The 25,863-nt window shown below is 32.8% G+C and overlaps 2 protein-coding genes across 3 annotated transcripts in view; one reads left to right on the top strand and one right to left on the bottom strand.

Moving 5' to 3' along the window:
* The window catches only part of LOC148605567 (sodium- and chloride-dependent glycine transporter 1-like), a 32,982-nt gene extending 22,453 nt beyond the window's left edge, over positions 1-10,529 (top strand). For both annotated transcript variants that reach the window (XM_088550301.1, XM_088550302.1), the window contains 9 exons: positions 160-294; positions 1,110-1,213; positions 2,877-3,001; positions 3,457-3,569; positions 4,686-4,817; positions 6,115-6,214; positions 6,882-6,991; positions 7,666-7,818; positions 8,912-10,529. In XM_088550301.1, coding sequence (XP_088406427.1) covers positions 160-294; positions 1,110-1,213; positions 2,877-3,001; positions 3,457-3,569; positions 4,686-4,817; positions 6,115-6,214; positions 6,882-6,991; positions 7,666-7,818; positions 8,912-9,091 — 1,152 coding nt within the window. In that variant the 3' untranslated portion in view covers positions 9,092-10,529. The remainder of the gene's footprint in view (positions 1-159; positions 295-1,109; positions 1,214-2,876; positions 3,002-3,456; positions 3,570-4,685; positions 4,818-6,114; positions 6,215-6,881; positions 6,992-7,665; positions 7,819-8,911) is intronic.
* A 9,188-nt stretch (positions 10,530-19,717) lies between these two features.
* Positions 19,718-25,863, bottom strand: part of LOC148605565 (peptidyl-prolyl cis-trans isomerase D-like) — a 30,081-nt gene continuing 23,935 nt past the window's right edge. Inside the window, exons 7-11 of the mRNA XM_088550312.1 lie at positions 25,168-25,257; positions 24,099-24,156; positions 22,535-22,621; positions 21,190-21,232; positions 19,718-19,997 (exon numbers count right to left, since the gene is read on the bottom strand). Of these exons, the coding sequence (XP_088406438.1) occupies positions 19,906-19,997; positions 21,190-21,232; positions 22,535-22,621; positions 24,099-24,156; positions 25,168-25,257 (370 nt within the window). The 3' untranslated portion in view covers positions 19,718-19,905. The remainder of the gene's footprint in view (positions 19,998-21,189; positions 21,233-22,534; positions 22,622-24,098; positions 24,157-25,167; positions 25,258-25,863) is intronic.

Here is a 25,863-nt window from a genome sequence, read left to right as displayed (position 1 = left end):
ATTTACAAGATATATATCATCTGTCAAAGTTTGGTGTGCAATAAAGTGTTTTGATTAACAAGTCTTCTGGCAAAGTAAGTTGGTGTACATAATTATAAAGCCATATATAATCTGGCACTAAAGTTTTCATTCTTATTCCCTATTCCGTTTGTTTTTCAGGTGGTGTACTTTACAGCTACTTTTCCATACTTTGTTCTGACAGCTCTGTTGATCCGTGGATTAACGTTGGATGGTCATGAGAAAGGAATAGAATTCTATATGACAGCAAAGTGGGACAAACTATTAGAGCCTAAGGTAGACAGTAGTAATTACGAGAGAGAGGAAAAATATATTCAACTTAGTTTAGGTTATACTTTTTAACAGAAATAGCTAACTTCGTATCCGGTTTGTACAAATGCACATAAAACCAATTAGTAAGCTCACTTGAAGAATGATATCGCCCAAGCCTTCATTTAAAATTCAAGAACAAATCTATTTAATAGTATATGAGAAGCTGCATTAAACGAGAATTAAACATCTAAAATACGTCAAACATTAGATATGTTCCTTCATGCAAATTTAAATGTAAAGCCTACGTATGTACCCCATTAAAGTTTCATTGAAATCAATAGAGCGGTATATGAGCAGTTCTCCTTAGGTGTTTTAACATAACAAAACAGTTGGATTGCAGACATTGCACCCATAAAATCCTCTTCCTTTACACATATCTACTAAACGTATAATGCCTTACCTTTTATAAAAAAAATTATCAATACCAATTGTGCATACAATAGACGCAAGACAGACAGGCAGACGTGATGGTTCTGATATAGTGTTTGTCTGGTTAGGATATAACCATCTTTAAATGATATCCCAAATGTATTTATCCTAAAAGTATCTTTAATTTACATATTACCACAAAAGATATTAAAACAAATGCATACACGCCATTTTTAATTTTGATGGTGAAACAATTAGTATTAAGGATATGGAACACTTTTATTTTAGGAGATACAAAGCTATATTGTTATAGCTCAAGGTTTGGAGAGAAACAACTGCAAAACGATTTTTTGCATTTAGTTGCGTTTGAAAGTTTCGAGTGAAATAATTACAAAGCTATTTTGTTATAGGTGTGGGGAGATGCAGCAACACAGATATTTTATTCACTAGGCCCAGGATGGGGAGGACTACTCACATTTGCTAGCTACAACAATTTCAAAAACAACACAGCAAGGTAAGTTATGCGAAAAAATACTAGAAAAATCATCTAACCCTAAATTAAAAACAAAAAAAAAGGAAAAGTGTCAATAATTTATTATGTTTGCTGTAAATGTTAGTAAACGACGGCCGAACTAGAGTTTTAATACCTTGCCCATTCAGATAATTTTTGTAAAATGACAGATCAACGTTTCATCTTCAGATCAATAGAAATCTTCTTACAACATGAGTCAAATCTTGAAAAGGACTTCCTTGTCAGGAAATCATACCAATTCATGTGTAATATTAATAAATAATACCATACTGAAATTTACATTAAGTCCTCAAAAATCCGACCATTACATACTGTTTGACGTTGAAGTAGACTCATTCAAGTCACACATTCGTACATGATTTATATTATCTCCGATTCTAGGTATTTATCCTGCAACCATTGTCTTCATATTCTGTGCTTTATTTGTGTACATGTACATTTTTAAGGCCACACCCATAATTATCCAAGATTACTGTTATGGGTCACACTATCAAGCGAGAGAAATGTCACCTATTACAAGGGATATGAAGTGACGTTACATTGGTTTTGATAAATAGTTCTACATAATGGAAAAAAATACATTTTATCAAGATTTATACAATTTTCCAGGCAATGAAGGATTAACAATTGTGGAATTACATCTAAAATTAGTATTTATTGTCATTTATTTTGATAAACTGTATAAAAATACCGAATTAAACTCACAATGATCGTGAAGGAGGCGATTAAGATTTTTTTCACTGTGAACCATTTACTTGATTTAGTGTGCAACTACAAATCTAAGGATACATTGGCTTTAGTTGAGACATTTTATTGTCAATTTGATGAATACAAGTAATAAGACTAAAACCCCCTTCCTGCTTAACTTCATAATTTAAATTACCTTGCAACATATAAGTATACACAGATAGATCTCATCATGCTGCACATTTTTACTCGTGTTAGAATTTAGCTAAACCTAACGGTTTTGGAGGTATATGTGAAAAATTACAGTCCGACCCTATGTTAATGGCGGCCATGTTTTTTGACGGATCAAAAATCTAAACACATCTTTTGTGCAAGATACCCTAAGGAATATATGTGCAAAGTTTCATATAATTCCGCTCAGTAGTTTCAGAGAAGATTTTTCAAAAATTGTTAATGGACGACGACGACGGACGCCAAGTGATGGCAATATCTCACATGGCCTTCGACCATGGCCGTATCATTGATTTCAACTTAGGAAGAATATGCTTCATTATAATTAATCTCTTCTGTGTCGCCGAATCATCCCCATCACAAAGTCAAGCAAGAAAAATGTATGCAAGAGTTCGATAGTGTAGGTCTAGTATTTCAGCATGATCGTGAACAATCTAATTAAAATTTGATAAATCAATTGTTATCCAAACTCTGACATAGAGTAAAAGTGTTCAGCATGATGAGATCTATCTGTGGTCACATTTTCATTTTAATCTGTTCAGCCATATAATTGTCTATATGATAAGTCCTACCAAAGTCTTTTTGAGTCAGAATTGTTAGACAACTTCTTGTTACGTTTGTTGCCACTAAAAGACAAAATTTAACCAGTTGAGGGATTCGGGCTCCTGGGAGCCTCTTGTTAACTGTAGGTTTAAAAAGTATTAACGTATTGTATATTTATTTTTAGGGACACATTTATCGTGGCAATAATAAACTGTGGCACCAGTGTCTTCGCAGGATTCGCTGTGTTTTCAATTCTCGGTTTTATGGCTACTCAGCTCAACAGAGAAGTGAGCGAAGTTGTCGACGCAGGTTTGTAACTATTTAAGCCAAGTGCTCTGTCTTTTATTTTTGCTATAAACAAGATAGTAATGCAAAATACAAATCTGTTCAGTCGAAAGAGACAATGATAATAGCTTGCCTGCCTGTGGACATTTATGTCATAACGTTCTATATTGTTAACAGTTTGTAATCACGACTTTGAAATATTAACCATCGAGCTTGTCCCTAATAGATATACTAAACTAACAGTTTATTCAGCTCTGTAACATAGTAGAACAAAAGAAAATGATCAATGGAATTCTTGTACTACACACTTAAGTAACATGAACATTTTGTTTTTAAGCATATTGTGAAAATCTATCTTTTTAATATTGGAAGCCGCCTTCAACTTTTGATTAATCTCCTGTTTTGCTGTTTTGTTTAAAATTATACCCGTTTTTGGGTAGCGTTCTTTACCAAGCTTGAACATGACCTTGATATTTTAGGACCAGGGCTGGCTTTTATAGCCTACCCAGAAGGAATAGTTAGAATGCCCATTGCTCCTCTGTGGGCATTCCTGTTTTTCTTCATGTTATTCACGCTTGGATTGGACAGTCAGGTTCGTTATCTTTTTATCCCATAAAGAGGTGTATGTACGGTTAAAGACACTGGCCATGTTCTTTACAATGAATTAAACCAGTTAAAAAGGTCGTAAAAAGGCAAAAATATGATTGATCACATTTTTACTTTAACGCATTATTCATAATATTATACTCACGATATTCATTGATACCACAAGTAAATTAACATCGAGTTGTTCATATCATCGAAAAGAGTGAAGAAGGAAAGAAGATTGCAACTGAAAAGAACGTACGTCATGCTGAAATACCGTTTTTATAGTGAACATATTGTTATAGTGACTGTGACGCTGCTCTACGATAGCAGGGATTATGAACTTGTTAATAATTTTGATATCTATGTCTGCTTTATTACAGATCATATTCCGCCACGCATGCTACGAACCACTATGAATTCCCTGGTTCCCTGACAAATTCAAAATGTTTTTATCTGTGATCACAATAAATAATAATATAATAATATATCACGTATTTATTGCAGATATAAACATTCAGGCAAATTATTCCATACAAGTCTATGTAATTTTTTGGGGCTTAATCTTGGGTTAATCGTTCACAACCCTTGGTGTATAATTTGTTTCGGTATGTTTATATACACCATTGGCTGTGATACGTAGCAAAATCCACATCACTTGCTGTTTCACCGTAAAACATCTATATTAGCCACGAGGAACAGTAGTCGGCGAATTGGGTTGAAATGATTTCTTTACGCCAACTCTTAATTAAATTACAGCTAATAATATCTTGAACTTCATGTTCATTGTGAGTTTAATTGTGAGCTGTGGTAATTTTGCAAGTTATTTAAGTGACAGTACATACAAAAAAAGAATCGTTTTCATCGATGCTTTTCATTTAAGAAAAAGGAAAAAGAATCAATATACTTTTGTAGAAAGAGAGATGTATTAAAATGAATGGGGGAAAATCGTGCCTCGGGTTTTTCATACAGGATTAGCCATGCGATACTGGGTAGATGATATATATTAATTGCAGGAATTTTTATGAAAATACAAAAAGTCCTTGCATTTAATACTAAACTCCTGTATATGATATATTGTAGTAAGATTTACAATTACAAGCGGTTCCAATTTTTATTGTAGTTTGCTATGATGGAGTCCGTCATAAGTGGATGTGTTGATATGTTCCCTAATGCACTGAGACCGAGGAAGAAGCTGTTTACCTTCATTTGTTGTGTAATTGGTCTGTTACTTGGAATACCACAAGTAACAAAAGTATGAATATTGCTTTAAATTTATATCCTATAATTCTAGGATCTATAAACATTCACGATTTATTGAACAAATCGAAAAATGAATTTGTTTTTAAAATTGCGATTCTGACATAGCTACGAATCAGGACGATTAAGTGGTTATACTTACACAAAACCTGTGTTTTGCAAAGAATGTATTGTTACATTACAAGAACAGTCATTGTAAAAAGTGTTGCTTATCACTTACAAAATAATAGGCAACGGTTCATTATGATCTTTTACCAAATATTAATGTTTTCTGCATGAAGTATACTACGAAAGCAGCAAAGCGTTTTAAGTCCCTTAAAAACTGAATATTTTGATCTGTTTGAACATCTTGAAACTTTTTTTTATTTTAACATTTTTTTCTATTGGCAAATTTGATTAAACTTTTAATGAATTCAACCAATTAAAGCTGTTAAAATCTCTGACGTTGAAAACGTTTCATTGCACATAACCTTTTTGAGCACTTTCTGGAAAGACAAGATATATCTTCATCCATCCTCCCAAGTCAGGGTTTTGAGTCCACCCTCACTCCCTCAAACCCCTGACATCACTCATTCATATTTAGCGGGTATCGTCCAGCGTCATCTAGTGAGTTATCTAAATTTAACCCGGATCCAAAATACAATCAAATCACTCGTAATAGAAACTCTTTGATATAACTTAAAAATGGCTACATACACATAACGTCATTTTTTTCGCTAAAGACTTTAAACAGAATCTACAGTTATCATTTTTTGATCATACTGAATCATTTGTGACATCTTACAACTATCAGTTACTCGTATCATCGTTTACCTTTCCACGGACATTTTTATGTCAAATCCATTCTCATTGGTGCTTCGAACCCGGAGAAGCAACCAATCGGATTTGGCTGGGCGATACCCGCTAAATATGAATGAGTGATGTCAGGGATTTGAGTGAGCGAGGGTGGAATCAAAACCCTGACTTGGGAGCATGATCTTCATCAAATCGTTTACAAACATATATGGAAACAAATATGCTTGGTCTTCTCATCATTAGAATTGGTAGAACTTTTGCAATTTGATGAAATTATAGTGAACTTCATAGTGAAAACATTACCACGTTTGACCAAAATTATTACGAATTAAACAGAAGCGTGTCTTACTATTTTTGAGAATATGAGGAAAAAACGTCTTTCAGTTAGCTGGGAACGTAACTGTCCCGGGAATGGCGATATTACATTTTATCATTTATTATTTTTTTTTACCAAACTTTAATATGCACGTTTTGTTATGAGAGTTTATTCTTCAAAGGGAGGAATTTACTTACTGACCTTATCCGACTGGTATGCTGGAAGTTATAACATTATGATAATTACTCTGATGGAGCTAATTGGTGTGTGCTATGTTTATGGTGAGTCCTACTACAATGTACATAAAAATCACACTCTACAGAACTTGGTGATTACAATTTCGTTTAAATCTGTAGAAAAAAAAATCATAGTTCGGATAAAGACAAAAAGCAAAAATCCTTTTACAGCTGCTCCTCTTGATATTGATGCTTTAAATTGAACTCATCCAGTTGAAAATATCTAAAGAAGCACATTTCCAACCATTACAATGCATGTCCTTTTCTGATTCATCACATCGTCAATTAAGAAAAATCATTTGGTTAGCTAAAATGTAACATTTTGGTTACAAAGTGTAAAGTATAATATTTAGACCTTGTATACCAATTCCGACAGTAATTTTATGTGATGCCCGTAGACCCACTGACTGAACAGTCGTATTAAGACATTAATGTAGTAAAATGGTTCTGTTTACTGTTTTTTTGACATTTATTATTGTCATGTCATTTTCTAAGTTTTATTTATAATCTTTAGTATTGTTATATCATTTATTTATAATCTTTAGTGTTGTTACATCATTTATTTATAATCATTTATTTATAATCTTTAGTGTTGTTACATCATTTATTTATAATCTTTAGTATTGTTATATCATTTATTTATAATCTTTAGTATTGTTATATCATTTATTTTAGTTTCATTTGTTTATTTAGTTTTATTATTTTGCTACAGGAATCACTAACTTCAGAAAAGATATAGAAATGATGCTTGGAAAGAAAGGTCCTGCATTTTGGATTTATTGGTACATAACATGGTGTTTTCTTACGCCTGTATCTATTATTGTAAGTAGCAACAAATATATATATATAAATAAACTATATGTTATAGGCATTTTTTTCATTTAAAACATCATCCTTAAGAGTAAAAATTAAATAGACTTTATTATCCATTTAAAACAGTTTAATTGGACATTTTGTTCTTAAGTATTGTCTAATAATTAGATAAAATAAAATGGACTAACCAGCAGTAAAGAGAAGTATTCAGATGATGATTTCCACCAACGAGTTAATAAAAATAGGTGTGATATTGTTCTCAAGAACTTTTTTTAAATTAGCTAGTATACGAACATACACAAATTGATTAGAAAACACATCCCTGCAAGTCACTAGTAATTGTTTCTACCATGTACCTTGAATTATTTGAACTTATACCAACCATTTTTCATTTGTAATATTATTCCATGCAATAGGAATGTCGAAGCTGTTATAGATCTACTGTGTAAGGAACGGTAGAGAAAAATAGCCAACATTTCAATGCAATTTTCCTACTACCAGGAAGAACCCTTATACTACAAAGAACAGTTGATATAAAATTCTGCTTTCCACATAACACAATCTGGTAATTTATTTTAGTTTATTGCAATTAGACGTAACAGTTTCATTTTAAAAGACAGTGAATTTTTATAAGAATCACTGTAGTAGAAACTTCAATATTATTTTTTTCCATTGCGGAACAGTTTATAGTGATCATGTCGGCAATTGGGTTTAGCCCAGCACTCTATGGAAGCTATGTATTCCCTGACTGGGCACAGGCGCTTGGCTGGATGATGGTGATAACTCCATTACTTGCCATCGTAGTTGTAATGATTGTGCAGTTGGTCAGGAAAGGAGTAAGTCTTCATAAATCTTATCTTCTGCAATGTTATATTCGTCGGTAGCGTGAATTTATTTAGCACTACATTATTACAAAATTACAAGCCTGTAAAGAAAATGAGCAAAAGCAAAACAAATAAACACACATACACAACGTTAGAAATTCCTATTATGTAAATCAAAAGCTACTGGTGCATGTCATTGCCAATAAAATGTAATGGAATACTGATATCTATAAAATAACCTGATTTTTACTTTTACTTACACATGTCCCCATTAGAGATCGTTTTATGTTTAGTTTATATATGTTGTTATGAGAAGTTGTGATTTCATGTGATTTGTTAAAACTTGAGATGACTTGAAGTCTTGATACCCATGAATTCCAAACTTTCGAAGTAACTATATGAATAATTCAGAGCCTGTCGAAACTACATGGATTTTTTGTACCATGTTAAAATTCATACAAATAAGCTATTCGAAGAAGGCTACATTGCTACAAAATTAAAGTCATCTTGAAAATGTTGTACGATTAATATCATGAATTCATTATAGCATGGCCATAGAGACCATGAGAACACATTGTTTGCTCACATTTCAGTAGTTTCTTTAGTGTTTCTAGGAAGCAGAGGACGTTTACCCTTCTGGAGAAACTGTTCCATACTTCTAGTTTTTAGTTAAGTTCGGGTTGCTAATTCTTTCTTAAGTATCTGTGCATGTTCATTATTTAATTTGTCTTATTTGTGATGTTTTGTCAGGTTTTCTTTGCCAAGTCTTTATCCTCGGATCATAACTACTCTGTCCTCGTTCTAATAATGACCTCTTTGTTTAACTTTCACAATTCCTGAATTATTATGCAGAATGCAATATGCAATACAATCTTTCTAATTTATACTACATTTATGTCGTTTCGTCAAAATTTGAGGAAAACTGGTGGAATGGTTCATAGGTTATCATTATGACTGAATTGCTGACAGAGTATAAAACAGTCAATTTAAACATCTTGCCTAAAAACACTTTAAAAGACGAATTGATATTTGAAATCGATAAGTTACTTTATGAAGTGCAAAACCATTTAAGAACTAGTGCCTCAACCTCTTTTGTTTTCTCTAGTGGCCAGGAGCAATAAGAACTGAACCACATTGGGGACCAGCATTAGATGAAGATAGAGCTAAAGATCCTGTCAGATACAGACCAATCAATACAGAGAGTTATCCTTCAGTGCACTATAATGAGAAAAATGGCAAAATCAACGCTAACTTTGTAAATGACAATGAAAAGACTAGAATATAAAATCTGTCTCAATTATGTATATCTCTAAAAACTACATTAATCTTTAACAATGTCAAGTAAAATACTTCACTTTTATATCCTATAGAGTATAGTATTTTGTCTTTTTCATTAATTTTACAGGTATATCATTCATATTACATTACATCACAAAATTTATCTTTAGAAAAATGTTTGAAAGTATATGGTTGAAAAATATTAGGTTTCTCCAAATTTTAGTTTTGTTCTGTATATATCAACGAATAGTATATGCCTCCATAGGAGTATATGGTCCGACTATGGTATCGGTATCTGGACCATATATACTGATACTGTAAATTTACAAAACTGTATATAACGAAAATGTTTCTTTATTGATTGTGAAATTAACTTTTTCGATCCACATGTTTGAATTACATATACTTAAAACATTTTTTTCAAGAATTTGATGTATCCATGGGCGTTGCGCCTGTTATGGCAGTTACTGCTGCAGCAATACCAATAATTGTTGGTTCGAAATGCAGTACCTAAAAATTCTTGTCAAAATAAAACAGGGTATTTAACTCGGGTAAAGTTCAAACTTATGTGTTCGTTACCACTGCCGTACTAATAAAGCTTTGGGTGCTACGCCTCTGGTAGCTTAGAATTTATTTATGCATTGGTCATGTTTTGGTCTTTATCAAACAGACTCTAGAAACCTGGATTCATGACGAATTCACATTCCCGGGTCTGATAAATCATGACATATTCTCATGATGTTTGTAATCTACAATATTTGTTTTATTAGAGTGGTTTTGTATATTTGTTGAATTCATAAAGAAAGGTGATATTAGCTGTTAAAAGATCTCCGGTCGTATAATAATGGCCAGTATTGTTTGATATATTTTTTCCCTGATTAAACTGTCGCCACTTAAAGGATATCTTTGCTATTATGATATGCTGTTTGATTATTCAATTTATCACATAAAAATTTCAATTTTCTTTATGTAACAAGTCGAACATGGGGTATCTCGACGTGTGTTAAAACTTCACCGGGCAAATACGTAATTTGGAAATGCCGTATTTTGTTTCTACAGTTTAAACTGTAGTTATTTTAGTATACAACAAACAATGTACTGAAGGGAAATATCAATTCGCTTCTTACATGTTAGTGAGAGATTCTCAGACTGTTGATATATTAAAAAAAGTTATAACCTTTGAAGGTCTTCGCTGAATTTTCCTTTAATTAACGTCTGAAGATAGTAAACTTAAGAGAGTGAACCGTTTGTTGAAATTATTCTTATAATCATTTGCTTACTGTCATTTTGAAGTAGTCTAGTGAGCGATTTGTGCTCACTGAAGTTTATTTGTAACGGTATTTATGACGCAACCTCAAATTTGATATGAATATAAATGTGGTCGAATATTTAAAATTACCTTTAGGCAGATTTTGAATAAAAATATTGCAAAACTGCTATGACAACCACTTGTGTTATAACACCCGCAATAATTACACCAGTAATAGCTGAAAGAGTAATCAAGGGAACAAAGATCCTAGCGGAAAACAAAAGAATGTAATCCAGGGACAAAGGCCATACATGGAAAACATACAAACACAACAAAGAACATATAGTAACTGAAATTGTACACACAAAATAACAAAAGTAAATGAGCAAATTGGACTCCACTAAAAACTGGGAGCATGGACCAGGTGCACCGGTAGGGTAAGCGTCCTCTACGTTTCCAGAAACACCCGCCGAGTTGCGCATAAAAAGTCAAGTCTGGGGTAGACGAAAGAGGAAACGAAAACTGACACGTTGAACAAATTCATGGTGTAGATGAATACACCGTAACGATCCACGAGTCCCAGTTTTTCAGTGGAGTCCGAGTTGCTCATTTGCTTTTGTTACTTTGTATGTATGATTTTAGTTACTTTGTTGTGTATGTCTGTTTTCCATGTCTGGTCTTTGTCCCTGGATTGCATTCTTTTGATTACCGCTTAACCTTGATTCCCTTCATTACTCTTTCATGATGACGACCATAAAACTTCTGTAGTAACTTCAATCTTGTTTCAACATAACCCTGTTCCAGAAGCCTAATTGTAAGAAGTCTAGCGCGATACAAAAAGTCTGCGTAGTTATGGCAAGCTCTGGCATAAGGTATGAGTTGTAATATGAAAACCTCATACGCGGGCGATGAAGGGATGTTGCCACAGATGAAAGGAAAGTTGACAATTATGAATGAAAAGTCCTCACATTTGTCGTTAAGTATGGTCACTAGTTTTCCTTCACCGTCGATCTCTAAGTGTAGGTCAAGATATGAGGCTGATTTCATAGTGTCTGTAGTATCCTTTATCGCAAGTTCTTTGGGGCAGATGCAATGTATCAAAATCCCCAAACAAAACTAAGATTGTTTAACGATAATACATCATATATATATATATATAAGGCACTGAAGAAAGTCATTTGTTTGCCCATTATATACTTTATTATAGTGTGTTAACAAGTTTAGGAGCACAATTTATTTCCATTGAAATGCCGACCGTTTGTTGAAAAACAAAAAAAAAATATGTTGAAAAAATATGCTGTCGATAAAAAATTCCAGCATTTTGAAAACGTCTTCTTATGTGTATTGGGAAGATGATTTTGGAATTATTTTTTTACAAAGTATGAGGAATCTCTACCGAGAAGTATATAATTTTTACCTAGGTAGTCCATCTTTTTTGGAGAAACAACTATGTATGATTTTTTAAGTCGGGATTTTAACTGAGTATGGGAATAGAAGTATACAGTGTTGAAAAATCATAGGTTTTAATACTATTGTATTCTGATAGTAATCTTGAATTGAGAGTCTCCAGAAGATCTTTCGAATTGCTCAGGATTCAGATTGAATTAATACCACAATACAACAAATGTTGTGGTAGGACTTGATTCCCTCTTTGACAAGTGTGGGTATAGAAGTCAAAAGTCTTGAAAGAGATTTGGTGGTACATTTTGCAGATCCAGTTACGTAATGGTATTTGGATGGATTCTTGTGGGGTTTATGAATCTAGTACATAGACGGTAAATCACAATCACCGTCTTTGGTAAAGAGACCAAAAGAGGATAGAACAGATTTATGGTTTTCCGCATTTTATTTTCTTAGAAGAGTGTAGTGGCAGTAGAGTTCTTGTCACTGCTAATATTTTCTACGTCCACCTCTGATACTAAACATTGGATGTAATGCGTTTTGCAGACAAAAACAATGTTGTTATGGGCTTTGTCTGTTGGTACAACATATTTGTCATGTATAGAAGGCAATGTTTTTCCTATATCTGGGTCTTTGAAAACTAATGTTTCATGTGCTGTCATATAAACACGCGCACATCAAATCGAAATTTGTCATATAAAATTGGTATTATTTTTGTATTAAATAATACTTTAGTGACCGGGTTGATTTATGCCACCCAGTTTTAAGTTGGTAAAATGTCCGTATAAAAACTGCTCTGCAAAATCATTAGAGTGCTATTCTAGAGGTTATGTACATATAAAATTATAAATGGTAAATACGAAGAAATTTCTTAAATTCTTAACCTTTCTGGATACGTACTCTTATTATAGATGTTGATGGTTTTGGGTTCACATTAGTGCTTGTCAACTGAGTATCTACAATATGTGAAAACATTTATTTTATTATGGTAAAGGAGCAACCATTTGATTGTAAGATGAAGATTATACTATCTGGATTTGTCACAGTCTCTGTTCTGGATTATTATTAACCACAACTAGCCTTCTGTAATTGAAACAAATGAAGTATTTATGACGCTGTCTCTTGATATTGACCACAAATGTGAACAATTACTAAAATACTTCAAACTACTCTTTAGTAAATTTTGAATAACAATATGTAAAAACTAGCAATAGCACTGCCATGACAACCACTGGTGTAACGTAACAACACGCGCCACATTTACATCAGTGAAAGCTGAAAATATAAGGGAATCGTATGTAATACTTTGGGGACTGATTTGATAAATGATTGCAAAATGTTTTCCCTGTTTGTACTTTCTCTTACGCCACCCAGTTTTAAGTTAGTATCCTGGCCATTTAAAAAAACCCGCAAAATGATACGAGTATTTTTGAAAGATTATGTACAAATTATAAATGACAAATATGAGGACAGGAGAACATTCTAAACATCCGTTGGTACGTACATTTATCAGAGGTTGATGGTGTTGGGTCCTCAGTTCAAACAGTGTGAAAATATATATTTAAGTGGCAACCGTTTGGGTGTAAGAAGACCTTTTTCTATCTTGGTTTTTATTCTTTGTTTATATTATGTCTGTCCTTACCTTTTTGATATTTTAAATACCACAATGATCATTTTATAAAAAATAACTACATAGGCAAATATTTTTCATGAGAAGTTCATGTTAATCGAGCTTCACATGAAATTCATGTGAACTTCATATGAAATTAACGTGATTTTCACGTGAAATTCACTTAATATGACTCTCATGTTATCAATTCACGTGAATTTTATGTGAAGACTCGATTCACTTGAATTTGACGTGAAATTTATCACAAAGTTTATTTGATTAATTCAGGTGAAAATCATGTGAAATTCATGTAAATCACATGAAATAATTTTTTCCCGTGTAAGTGATCGTCATAGATCTTTTTTCTATGATGCGCCAGCCAACAGCAGTTAATGAAAATGTTGACGTTAGAAATCCAGGTAGAAGCAGCGGTTTAGAGAACCCATCTACAAGCTCGGGACTAGAAGCAAAACCCTGGTATAAAAACCCTAGACCTGGTAATAATGGTAGATTTAGTTCGAATTATGACCTGTTTAATTCAGTGTTCATTCCTCAATACGTACTTGCTTTCGGAACAGGAGGACGATATCATAAAATGATACCCCAGGCGCAGTACAAAGTATGCATGACCACGTGAGTGCTCATAACCCACTAAAGACCAAAGAGAAAAACTGGCGGAGTGAGTTCATTGAATTTCGTGTTTTGTTGAAATCTGTAGAAGATCTTGCATTCGAATAGCCTATAACGGAAGTCTAGCATTAAATGGGAGAGTATTCACAGTTGTTAATAAGAAATCAGTGTCAATTTTCAATATAGAGAAATGGACTGAAGCATTTGTAATTTTCATGGATGTAGTTTTTTGAAATTGCGCTCGAGCTGTTGAAGTATCTGCGAAATCTTCTAGCCGTAACTAGAAGCCAAGGTTATTTTGCAGAATAGCTCATCACCCATGTGATATATGTCTTTGCTCGAATCGGAAACCTGTCTGCGAGACTTGCGGTTGCTATATCCAATGAGAGACCTTCTTACAAAATCGTGATGAAAGAATTCATTTGCATATGCAAAGGATTCTGTAAACTATTTGAACTCATTTTTGTTGAACAAAACTCACTTTTGTCTGTACAAAATTGAATTTTGAGTACAAAACCACAAGAGTCCCATTCGGCGCCCCTCATATTATACACATATGTAAATGTGTAATCTTCATATTCTTTCTTTATTTGTTAATCCAATACCAATAAAATAACATTATTAATTCGAGAGCATACATAATTAATACTTAAATAAAATTAGCTAACATCATTTTATTGAAAATTACCTTGCTTGAACCAAAAGCTTTGTACATGTTGCAGTTAAGCTTTTACGACTTCTATAACAATTTTAACCATTGAGGTACTTATATGCTAGTGTCACGAGAAGATCTTTTTGCAAGCTTCAGTCTGATTACTGATTACAGCAGTTCAATCTTTAAACCAGTTCCGAACCCAGAATGACTTTCCAACATTTGGCATGTACATATACGTGTTAATTAAATTTATACCGTATATGGCAATACGAGGTTTATCCCCTTATGTTTCTGGGGTCAGTTTTGCGCATAAAATTCGCGGATTAGTTGAAAATACTAATTCATTTCTTATTACGAAAATGATTGAAAGTATACCAAGAATTGGACCAGTTAAGCAGAGTAAGAAATAGTAGCCTGCCCGCCAGTCCGAGACTGGCTAATTTTAGCAAAAATTTATATAGCCATATAGTAAATATATTGAAAAACTGTATTCATAATTGGCTAGAATTTGAGTGAGTTTCCTACCCAGAGTTAAGAAAGATCCGCTAGTTCCTATTATTTTATCCTTAGTTTTCAAGACTGTTACGTTCTTTGGATTCGGTATGCTGTTCTTGTAACGAGAACTATCTGTGTAGGGCCGCTTTCAGTTTGTCTTTTTTCGTCCCATTACGAATAGGTAAGGTAATCGAAGTTGGGCAAGCACACAATTTGTTTAAATGACATTCATTTTCAGTCGATAATACTTAAGTTTAATAATTAAGTTTGAAACATCAAATGCCGAGCAAAGACGTTATTCTGATTCTTAAATAACAATCCGAGATATTTGTCCGATCATTCACTTGTCAAGTTATTTAAAAAATATGTGACCTGTGCATCATGGTCCTTTATTTGTCCATTTTGATAGTTCATATTTAAGTAGGTATCAGTTTACTTCCGTTTCACAGAAATCCATAGCTTTTTGTGGCGTTAAAAGATAAGGTTTTCCAACTCGTATTCAAGTTACATTCACTAGTGTCGTATACGATTACATGGTTTTAATTTGATCATAGTTTAATTGTTCAAAGCACTTGATTAACTTATTATAGGCGAACGACATGCTTTCCTTTGTATATCAGGCGTCTTGTAGAGATGCATCCCCACCTAGGATTACAGATGAAATGCAAAAGGGGATGAAATGGGGCAAGTAAGTTTCTTCCTTAAGAGATTTCACTATTTTGACGGAACTCGCCATTAACGAACGTAACTCAACGAAACTCGCCCTAACAGAACCTTATGCGACAGACCGTGAAGTACGGGAGAAATTATTTTAAATTTGTGCGGACGAAAATCGTAGAACCATTCATTTTTTTTCACAGTTCATATCTTTATTAGAGATAAACAATATTTACACATTTTGTTTAGCACTTCCGATTAGCAGGTAACAGGAGTGGAGGTTTCAGAGATTAAAAAAAAGGAAGGTACACCGGAGGAAAAGCGGGATATAACTTAATGGCTATTTATAGCCTGTTTTTGACCTAATTTTGTATAAAGTTAGCAAACGTCTCCAATTGAAAAGGGGTTTCCAAATCCCGGACCCCTTTCATGCTCCGCCACCGCGATAGTAAATGTAAAAACATATTGCATATTTAAACACAGCTATTTAGTTTTAGTCTAGAATTATATAGTCGAATTATCAACCTGAATGTCGTTTGAATGCATACAGGCTTGAGTGCTTTTTATATGCATATGTTTTGAAAAGATTTTGTAGTTAATTGATTATGATAAGTATTAAATAAAGAACAACTTGTTTTTTTTTACATCGGTTATTTGAGTTTATGTTGAGGTACTTTTTTCATGGGGTGGCAATTTTTCACCTAATTGGACTTTGAAAAGTTCAAATAATTACTCGAGCTCATTAGAAAGCTAAGACACTATATACATGTACAGCTGTAATTGTATTTGAATACAGAAAAGCTTGTTAGAAGTACGGTATTTGAAAAAAAAAATGCCAATAACAGATGAAATGGAAGAAAACAAATTATGAAAAACTCAATATTTTCACATTGAGACTGAAAAATACGCGCCTGAAATGAGAAGATATGTTGCATGCATCGATCATAATTAAAACAATACTATCCAAATTGTCTATTGCATACCGTTTTATGCAAAAAATTAACATTTTAGTTCATGTTGAGTTATTTTTTTTCCTAAAATTCTGAAAATTCTCATTTTTTCGATTTTACAGTCATTGTCACCCCAAAAGGAAAATCTAAGCACCCGAATTGATCAGATATGTTTGGTACATCATCATCTTAATTATGAATGCCAAACATATAAGTTCTACAGTGTCAGTATGCTGTGAATGGGAATTCTGTTTGATACTGAGACCAGTTTTCAGAAGCAGTTTTAACATTTTTTGAAAAAAAATTTTGTGATTTATTTATGTAGAAAATTAAGTTATCTATCGAATGACACCAAAATTGAGACGTTTTAGGTGAGCAATAATATAACTTTTTTAGTCGAATTTATGTGACTTTTTTACGAAAAAATCGAAAATCTCATTTTTGGCAATTTTGAATATATTCTTACTACGAAAATCGCCAAATTTCATCAAAAGGACCCCCAGAAGTATTAATTTTGATAATACTAAATCGAAAATACCAAAAAGCAATTGTTTTTACTGAGGCGTAATTTTTTTCTTAGATAAAAATTCCAAATGAAAATTAAGGAACGATCATATCAATCATTAAATTCTGTCCAGTAGCTTCTGGGGAGAATTTTTTTAAGTATTAACTTTAAAAATAGCGAAAAAAAAACATCAAAAGAGGGTAATAACTCCAACATGGCTTAACAGATTTACACGAAAATCTGACCACAGATAGATTAACACTTTTATCTTTTACCTGCAGTAAGTCATAATTCTTTATGCCGTTTTTGTTACCAGTGATTACCTACAGTCAGTCACAATTTTTACCTCGTTTTTGTTACCAATGATTACCTACTGTTAGCCATGATTCTTTACGCCACTTTTGTTATCAGTGATTGCTTACTATCAGCCATGGTATCTTATGTCATTTGCGTTATCAGCCATTGCCCACTGTTACCTATGGTTCTTTATGTCATTTTTTTTTATCAGTGAATGCCTACTGTCGGTCATGATTCTTTATGTCATATCTGTCAGCAGTGTTGCCCAGTCTTAACTGTGATTCTTTATGTCATATCTGTTATCATTGATTGTTCAGTCTTAACCATGATTCTTTATGTCATATCAGTCATCAGTGATTGTCCAGTGTTAACCATGATTCTTTATGTCATATCAATCATCAGTGATTGTCCAGTGTTAACCATGATTCTTTATGTCGTTTACATTATCAATCATTGCCTAGTGTCAGCCATTCTTTATGTCGTTTCTGTAATCAGAGATTGCTTATTGTATGTACACCTAGCCAATTACAATGTAGCTCTGCTTCAACAAAGTGTCTTTGAACCATGCGTTTGAACAATTTCTCTCTTTTCCTCAACAGACACAGCTTAGAGAACATTAATATCTTTCAAAATTTTATTTGTTGCTTTTAAGACGTGACCAAACATACTTATCCCTTCAACATCGGTCTCTAGTTATAGTTAAGTTTTCTTAAGCTTAATACACAAGTCAATTTTGCTTACTTTTAATTGTTACTAACGGATGTTTTCCACTACAGTCCTTAGTCTGTCAACTATTACGATACAATGTAAGATCTCATTGATATGTAACGTATCTCTTCCTTGGTCCTGTCAGATAATGCTGTTGATATAACATTAATGTGAGTTAGATACTGACATCTTTATGGTTCTTTATGTTAGCAATTAGTCTTCATGCTGTTTTTGTATTCAGTCATTGCTTTTGTTATCAGTCATTGCTTACTGTCAGCCACAATTCTTTATCTCATTTGTGTTATCAGTGATTGTCTACTGTCAACCATGGTATCTTGTGTCACTTGTGTTATCAGTGATTGATTTACTGTCAGCCACAATTCTTTATATCATTTGTCATCAGTGATTGTCTACTGTCAGCTACGATCCTTTACATCATTTGTGTTATCAGTGATTGTCTACTGTCAGTCACAATTCTTTATATCATTTGTGTTATCAGTGATTGTCTACTATCAGCCATGCTATCTTGTGTCACTTGTGTTATCAGTGATTGATTTACTGTCAGCCACAATATTTTTTATATCATTTGTTATCAGCAATTGTATATTGCCAGCCACTGTTCTTTATGTCATTTGTGTTATCAGCGATTGTCTACTGCCAGTCGCAATTCTTTATATCACTTCTGTTTTCAGTGATTGTCTCCTGCCAGCCAGGATTCTTTATATCATTTGCGTTAACAGTGATTGTCTACTGTCAGCCGGGATTCTTTATATCATTTGCGTTATCAGAGGTTGTCTACTGTCAGCCAGGATTCTTTATATCGTTTGCGTTATCAGTGATTGTCTACTGTCAGCCAGGATTCTTTATATCATTTGCATTATCAGTGATTGTCTACTGCAAGCCAGGATTCTTTAAGTTATTTGTGTTAACAGTGATTGTCCAGTGTTACCCATGATTCTTTATGTTGTTTATGTAATCATGTTCCTCATGTGGTCACAGAGTCCTTTGTACCTAAGAATTCTAGTGGTGTCAACCTGTTCAATATATATATAAAAACATGTGTAAAGTTTGAATAACATAGGTTTGATACTTTTTGAACTCCAGATTGCACAGATTAAAATATGAAGTGACAAAACATGGATAGGTCAAACATTTATCATATTTCTCCATAAAATCAGTTGTTAATTTTCAATATATATACATCCAAAGTTTGAATAATATTGGTGCAAAACTTTTTGAGTAAGAGATTATACAATGTAGGCACCCATAAGTATGACAAACTGACAGTCAATTGTCTACTAAACCTGTTTTTATAATTGGTGACCATGTAAAAAGCCACCAAATTCTTCATAATTGCTGTACTACTTTGTATTCAAATTATTGTTTGAACTTTTGACATAATTAGTGCATAGAAGTCAAACCTTACACAACAGGGGCACCTGTGGATACAATGACAGAAACATTGAGGACAACATAATTCAATCATTATCATTTAATAATGTACTACAATTCTTCTGATTTGAATAAAGAAGTGTGTCAATTCATACATCAATCTCTGAATGTTCACTGAAAGTCTTCCATGTTCACTAATTCTATCACATTCCATCTGTATCTGGGTGCAGCACTCAGTGATTATAAAACCTAACATTCAGTCTAATAGCATCATCAAGAAGTAAATAGTTTGGAGTACATTTTCTTCTCTTTTTCTTTGTACACATCAATTGCTTTCTTTGTTCTCGTAATCTCATTAATGATTCCTAAAAGAAATAAATATAATGAAAACTTTTTGGGTAGAATTTAAACAGGTAATCTCTATAGTTTTTTGTAAATAAAAGATTACTTGAAAAAAATGTGGAACTTATAAACCAATTAAAAATGATGAATTAATCCTTTTCATGTTACAAAAATTAAGTTTAAATACATTTGGGTCATATAAATTTACAAAACTGTCAATAATCATTGGTAGAAAGTATTTTTATGTTCCATCTAGTTCAAAACAAAAGCAGACCTTAAGGAGGTAGACCTAGAGTAAGGGAACTCTTAAAAATCATTGGAACGTTAGTATTCAGCATTTTACATCAATCTCATGTAAGCATCAAAGTAACTTGGACTGAGTTCATTCTGTTTCAAGTGAAAGCTTGATAGGCTTTGGTGAAATTAATATGTTACAATCATATCAATGACTACAAGAGTTATGTCCCTTACCCTAGGTTTACCTCCTTAACTAAAGTAAAAAAACAAGTTTTCATCAGAAGCAAACAATAATGCTTGTGCATTTTAATACAATCAGGGATATATAAGGCTTTGTATTTTATAATAAAGAGCTGCCCTTTAAGCGCATGATACGCCTGTTGCCCTTTTAACTTGTCCTTATGCTTTTAATGATTTATATGATCAACTAGAAATACTGTGAGCCCTGTCAAATACCCTCCCCACAAAAACTAAATAAAAAATGTACAAAAAAATTGGCACTATCAAGGCTACCTCAAGTTTTACTAAGTTTGTTGTCTTGATTTTTCACCCATACATTTCTATCTTGTTCAAAACACACTTTTCTAACAAGGATACCAAGTATCTTTTATATTTATTAAAGCATATACATTTATACAAATTGGAAGGGAGCTTACTTCAATAGATACAAACAATTTACCAAAGTTTCATAAAAAATAGTGAAAGTGTTTTTGAGTTATTGTGTAAAAACTTGAAAATCCCACGTTTTTTAAGTATAAAAAATTCATAACACAGAAATGAAAAACCTGAAATTTATAAAAATCAAAAGGGAGCTTATGTCAATAGATATGAACAATTCACCAAAGTTTCATAAAAGTTGGTGAAAGTGTTTTTGAGTTATTGTCTGAAGTGTTGATGAAGAATGGATGGACAGCAGTATACCATAATATATCCCGTCTAAGACATGCTTATAAAAATGATAGTTACTAATCATACAACCTTTGTCTGTTGGTTCCACTTGATTAGCTTGCTTTAAACTCTCCTGAAAGAAACATAGTTAAGAATTTAGGGAACTAGAGTAAGGAAAACTTGTCTATCTTCATTTAATTATGATTGGAAATTTGACATCAATAAATTTCTGACACAGTGAATATAAATAAAGACCATCTTTTACCTATTACTATTTGGGAGTTGAAAACTTAATATAAGGGCAAATGTCTACTTTTAATTCCCTATTTGCAAAGCCCTTGGATTAAATTCATTCACTAATACTTATTGCAGTTTGAAAACCTGAAAATTCTTCCATATTAAGAAAAAAAAAATAAAGTAAAACTTACATACTGTGCAGATTATTCCATTCATTCTTGGACAATAACTTTTATGGTTTGTAATTTTTTTTATTAGTTTGCAGAGTTGTGAATTTTTTTACCCATTTCACCATCTAGACTTCCAATGGAAATTTTATATAATTGGCTGAAACTTTGATTTTTTTGTTTTACCAAACAAATAAAACCATAAACATTGGGATGCAACAAAAAATATGTCTTCCATAGTATTATGTTTCTATTACAAGAATGTAATATGGAAGTGTATTCATTGAAAAAATCCCACCCAGAGAAATTGAAGATGGAAGCTATAAAAGAACTACAAACTATAACCATTACAGGAGCACCAGAATAAATATGTCTTACAATCAAGCACTTCACAAAATACTGTTAAAAATGTTTCTCCAATTAAGAGAGCGAAGTGGCATTGAACAAGAATCCCCTTCCATTTAAACAGGACAGTTCCAGTCACAAAAAAAAACAATCAATAACATTCAACGAAGTCCAACATTTCAGACACTGAATTACATACAGTAAAAGCAATAAAAATTTCAGCCTGATGTTCGGGTAACAGGACATGCAACAAAGCTGAAAGTCATAGACTCCGTACGACTCGTCACACCAAAGCTGCAAACAAAGCTGAAAGCCATGGACTCCTTACAACTCATCACACCAAAGCTGCATACAAAGCTGGAAGCCATATACACCTTACAACTCATCACACTAAAGCTGCAGACAAAGCTGAAAGTCATAGACTCTGTACAACTCATCACACTAAAGCTGCAGACAAAGCTGAAAGTCATTGACTCTGTACAACTCATCACACCAAAGCTGCATACAAAGCTGAAAGTCATGGACTCTGTACAACTCATCACACTAAAGCTGCATACAATGCTTGAAATCATTTTCATGGATAGTTTTCAAGTGTCAGTGGATCAAAATTATAGCTACATACATCAGTAAAACTTAATAATAACAGGGGCATAAGTTATTGGTATAAATAGTTATGGATTACATACCAGTGCTTCATCCCACTTATTGAGGCCATTCAAAGCCTGCCCTCTTCTGAATAATGCTTTTACATTGTTTTCATCCTCTTGCAATACCTAATCACAAAAGGTTCATATTAAAACAATGAATACATGTAATGAAACTCACTAAACAAAAATACAGACTAATCATTAATTATGTGTTTTTTGGACAGTGACATAATACTTCTCATCTGTGTAACAACTTCTAACAAAAGGAATTTTTATTTATCTAATTCTATAAATAAAACTATCACATCAAGATATTTGTATATCCTAAAAGTTTTATAACATTTCATAATTGTGATACCCATCTCCCTGAATTAGTATATTTGTCTTTTCAAGGACCAAGTCAAAGGCAGACTTCAGAAATTTCCTCATTTTTCATTGAAGCCAGAAGGCCTACAGACTGCCTTTGACAATTTTTGGTGGTTGATAGGGTTGCTGTTTCTCTGACACATTCCCTATTTGCATTTCTTTTCTTTATTATGATTTAGTGACAGGTTTCCATTTTTTGCCATCTTCACTTTTGGCTAATATTATGCTTTCTTCCAAATTTTGTGATTTGATCCTAATTTCTCAATTTAGGAAAAAAGTAATTCTGACCAAATGCTATATCCAAATACTTGCTTTCATATCACATTCGTACCTGTAACTTTGAAAAACATTCATCTTATCTTGTGCTTTAAAGATCAATTTATACCCTGTAATGAATTCTCTCACCAAGCTTGTAGATTTGTTCAAAGAAATCACTTCAGTTGGATTCAGTAAACAAGTATTTTTCATTTACAGTCAGAGTAGGATGTTGTAAAACATCAGAGTACACAATATCAACCAACCTGATCACAATGTTGTAAAGCATCAGTTTGTTTGTTTGTTTGTTGGGGTTTAATGTCCGAGCAGCAATATTTCAGCTATATTCAGACGATGAACATGAAATTGATGATAAAATGAACATGAAACGATGACGAAATGAAAAAGGGATGGGACACAAGGACAATGGGGTCGACAAATTTTGATTGCCACTGGAAATAGGGAGAGGTGGGTAGGATCGGCAATTTAGCCTCCTGTGGCGGAGCCCTATGGTTCCTACTCCGGGAGAATACCACATTAGGGTTCTTTAACGTGCGAGGAACGTGGCATCTTTCCCACAACGGTGCACCACTATGGTTTGCGGTCAGGTTTTCCTTATTATAGCCTGACAACCCCAGCATGTAACACGACAGGGGTACCCCATTCCACCACCTGGGGTACACATCCCAGATGTTCTGTGGGCAAAGCACCCTAGCCCCCGACTAGGGTTCTGAGCACTATTTAGTCGCCTTTTACGACAAGCTTAGTGCTGCTGCAGGCCTATTCTTTTAACACCCGGACCTGCACGGGGCGTAAAGCATCAGAGTACACATTATCAACCAACCTGATCACGATGTTGTAAAGCATCAGAGTACACATTATCAACCAACCTGATCACAATGTTGTAAAGCATCAGAGTACACAATATAAACCAACCTGATCACGATGTTGTAAAGCATCAGAGTACACATTATCAACCAACCTGATCACAATGTTGTAAAGCATCAGAGTATTCCTTCAACTTCAAACAACAAGCAGCACTGAAATAAAACCATCCAATTCATTCAAGTCTAGTAATTGTTAAAAATGACCAAGTTTCTTTATTGAAAACTATACATCATATTTTTATGTTTAAATGTTTAATGTTTCAAATGCAGAACAAAAACATTAGAAATAATTTATAGATAAAAATTATTAACAAATGAGATGCAAAAAAAAGTGATCAGTGGTTTGTCAAAAATATTGAAAAAATAATGTAAGAATCAATATATGTTTAAAGTATGACATAATGAAATACAGGGCTTTTGCTTTAAACATGTCATAAATCTATGTGTACTGCAATGTTCATGCTGAATACTTTCACCCCATGTCAGAATTTGGCTAAACCTAATGGTTTTTGAGATAAATGCAAAAAACTACAGCCTGACCCCTATGTTCTATTTTTAGAAACGACAGCCATGTTTTTTGACGAATCAAAAAAAAAAATAAACATATCTTTTGTGCAAGATACCCCAAGGAACATTCATAACAAGTTTGGTTCCAATTGGTCAAGTAGGGTAAGAGGGGATTTCTGAAAGATATAACATAAATAATAGCAAAAAATACAACTCCTAAATGGCTTGACAGATTAAAATGAAAATTTGACACAGATAGTTCTCATCATGTTCAACACTTTTACCCAGTCAGAGTTTGTCTAAACCTAACGGTTTTGGAGATACATTGTATATGTGAAAAACTAGTCTGACCCCTATGTTCTATTTTTAGTAACGTGGCCATGTTTTTTGATGGATCAAAAATTTAAACTCAACCTTTGTGCAAGATACCCTAAGGAACATATGTGCAAAGTTTCATATAATTCCTCTCAGTAGTTTCAGAGGAGAAGATTTTTGAAAAATTGTTAATGGAAGACGACGAAGGACACCAAGTAATGGCAATAGCATACATGGCCTTTGGCCAGGTGAGCTAATAAGAAAGGTGTATTATACTCAAAGATTTAAAGTTATAGGTATACTGTACTCACAGATTAAATATTATAAGAATATCGTACTCACAGATTTAATGTTATAGGAATATTGTACAGTTTATCCATCTTTGATTCATCTGCACCAAGTTCCATATTCTCTTCAATATGTTCTAAGTATCTACATCAAATATAAAAAATTCTGTTAACAATAATGAGCTATTCATCTTAATAACTTCAAATTAGACAAAACTGATTTTGAACATATTGAAAAGTCTTATTACAAAGCCAAGTCTAATTTTAAAATGAAAGTAAAAGGATTATTAAAGAAAAAATATGAAGATAAAATTTCCATCTTGACAACACCACTAAATTATATCTTTATAGCAAATTAAAAACATATAGTCAACAAACTCCTGATATCCAAAATATAAAAAATAAAGTTTTACATAAGCAATCATAATCTAGAAGTGGAACTTGGTAGATATAAAAATATACCCTGTGAGCAGAGAAATTGTCAAATATAGTCTTAGACAACAAGAAACATTTCTTTTTCAATTGCCAAAATAATGATGGATTAAGAACTGATTTTATAAACCTAATGTCTGATAAATACTCAGATTTTAACCAGCTTGACCTCCAACCAACTTATTAGTATTTCAAATTCAGATGTATTACCCATCATTGTTAATGTTATAAAGCAATCTTTGGAGTGGTAAAAATGAGGTCCATACATGTTTGTTTCCTTTTTAATACGTTATAATTATTTTAGATTTGTTGTAATTAA

The sequence above is a fragment of the Perna viridis genome, chromosome 10 (assembly GCF_037379345.1).
Source record: "Perna viridis isolate PV_CMFRI_1.1 ecotype Kerala chromosome 10, ASM3737934v1, whole genome shotgun sequence".
Classification (NCBI taxonomy): Eukaryota; Metazoa; Mollusca; class Bivalvia; order Mytilida; family Mytilidae; genus Perna; species Perna viridis.
The sequence above is the reverse complement of the archived record's forward strand: the minus strand, read 5'-3'. Positions and strand labels throughout refer to the sequence as shown.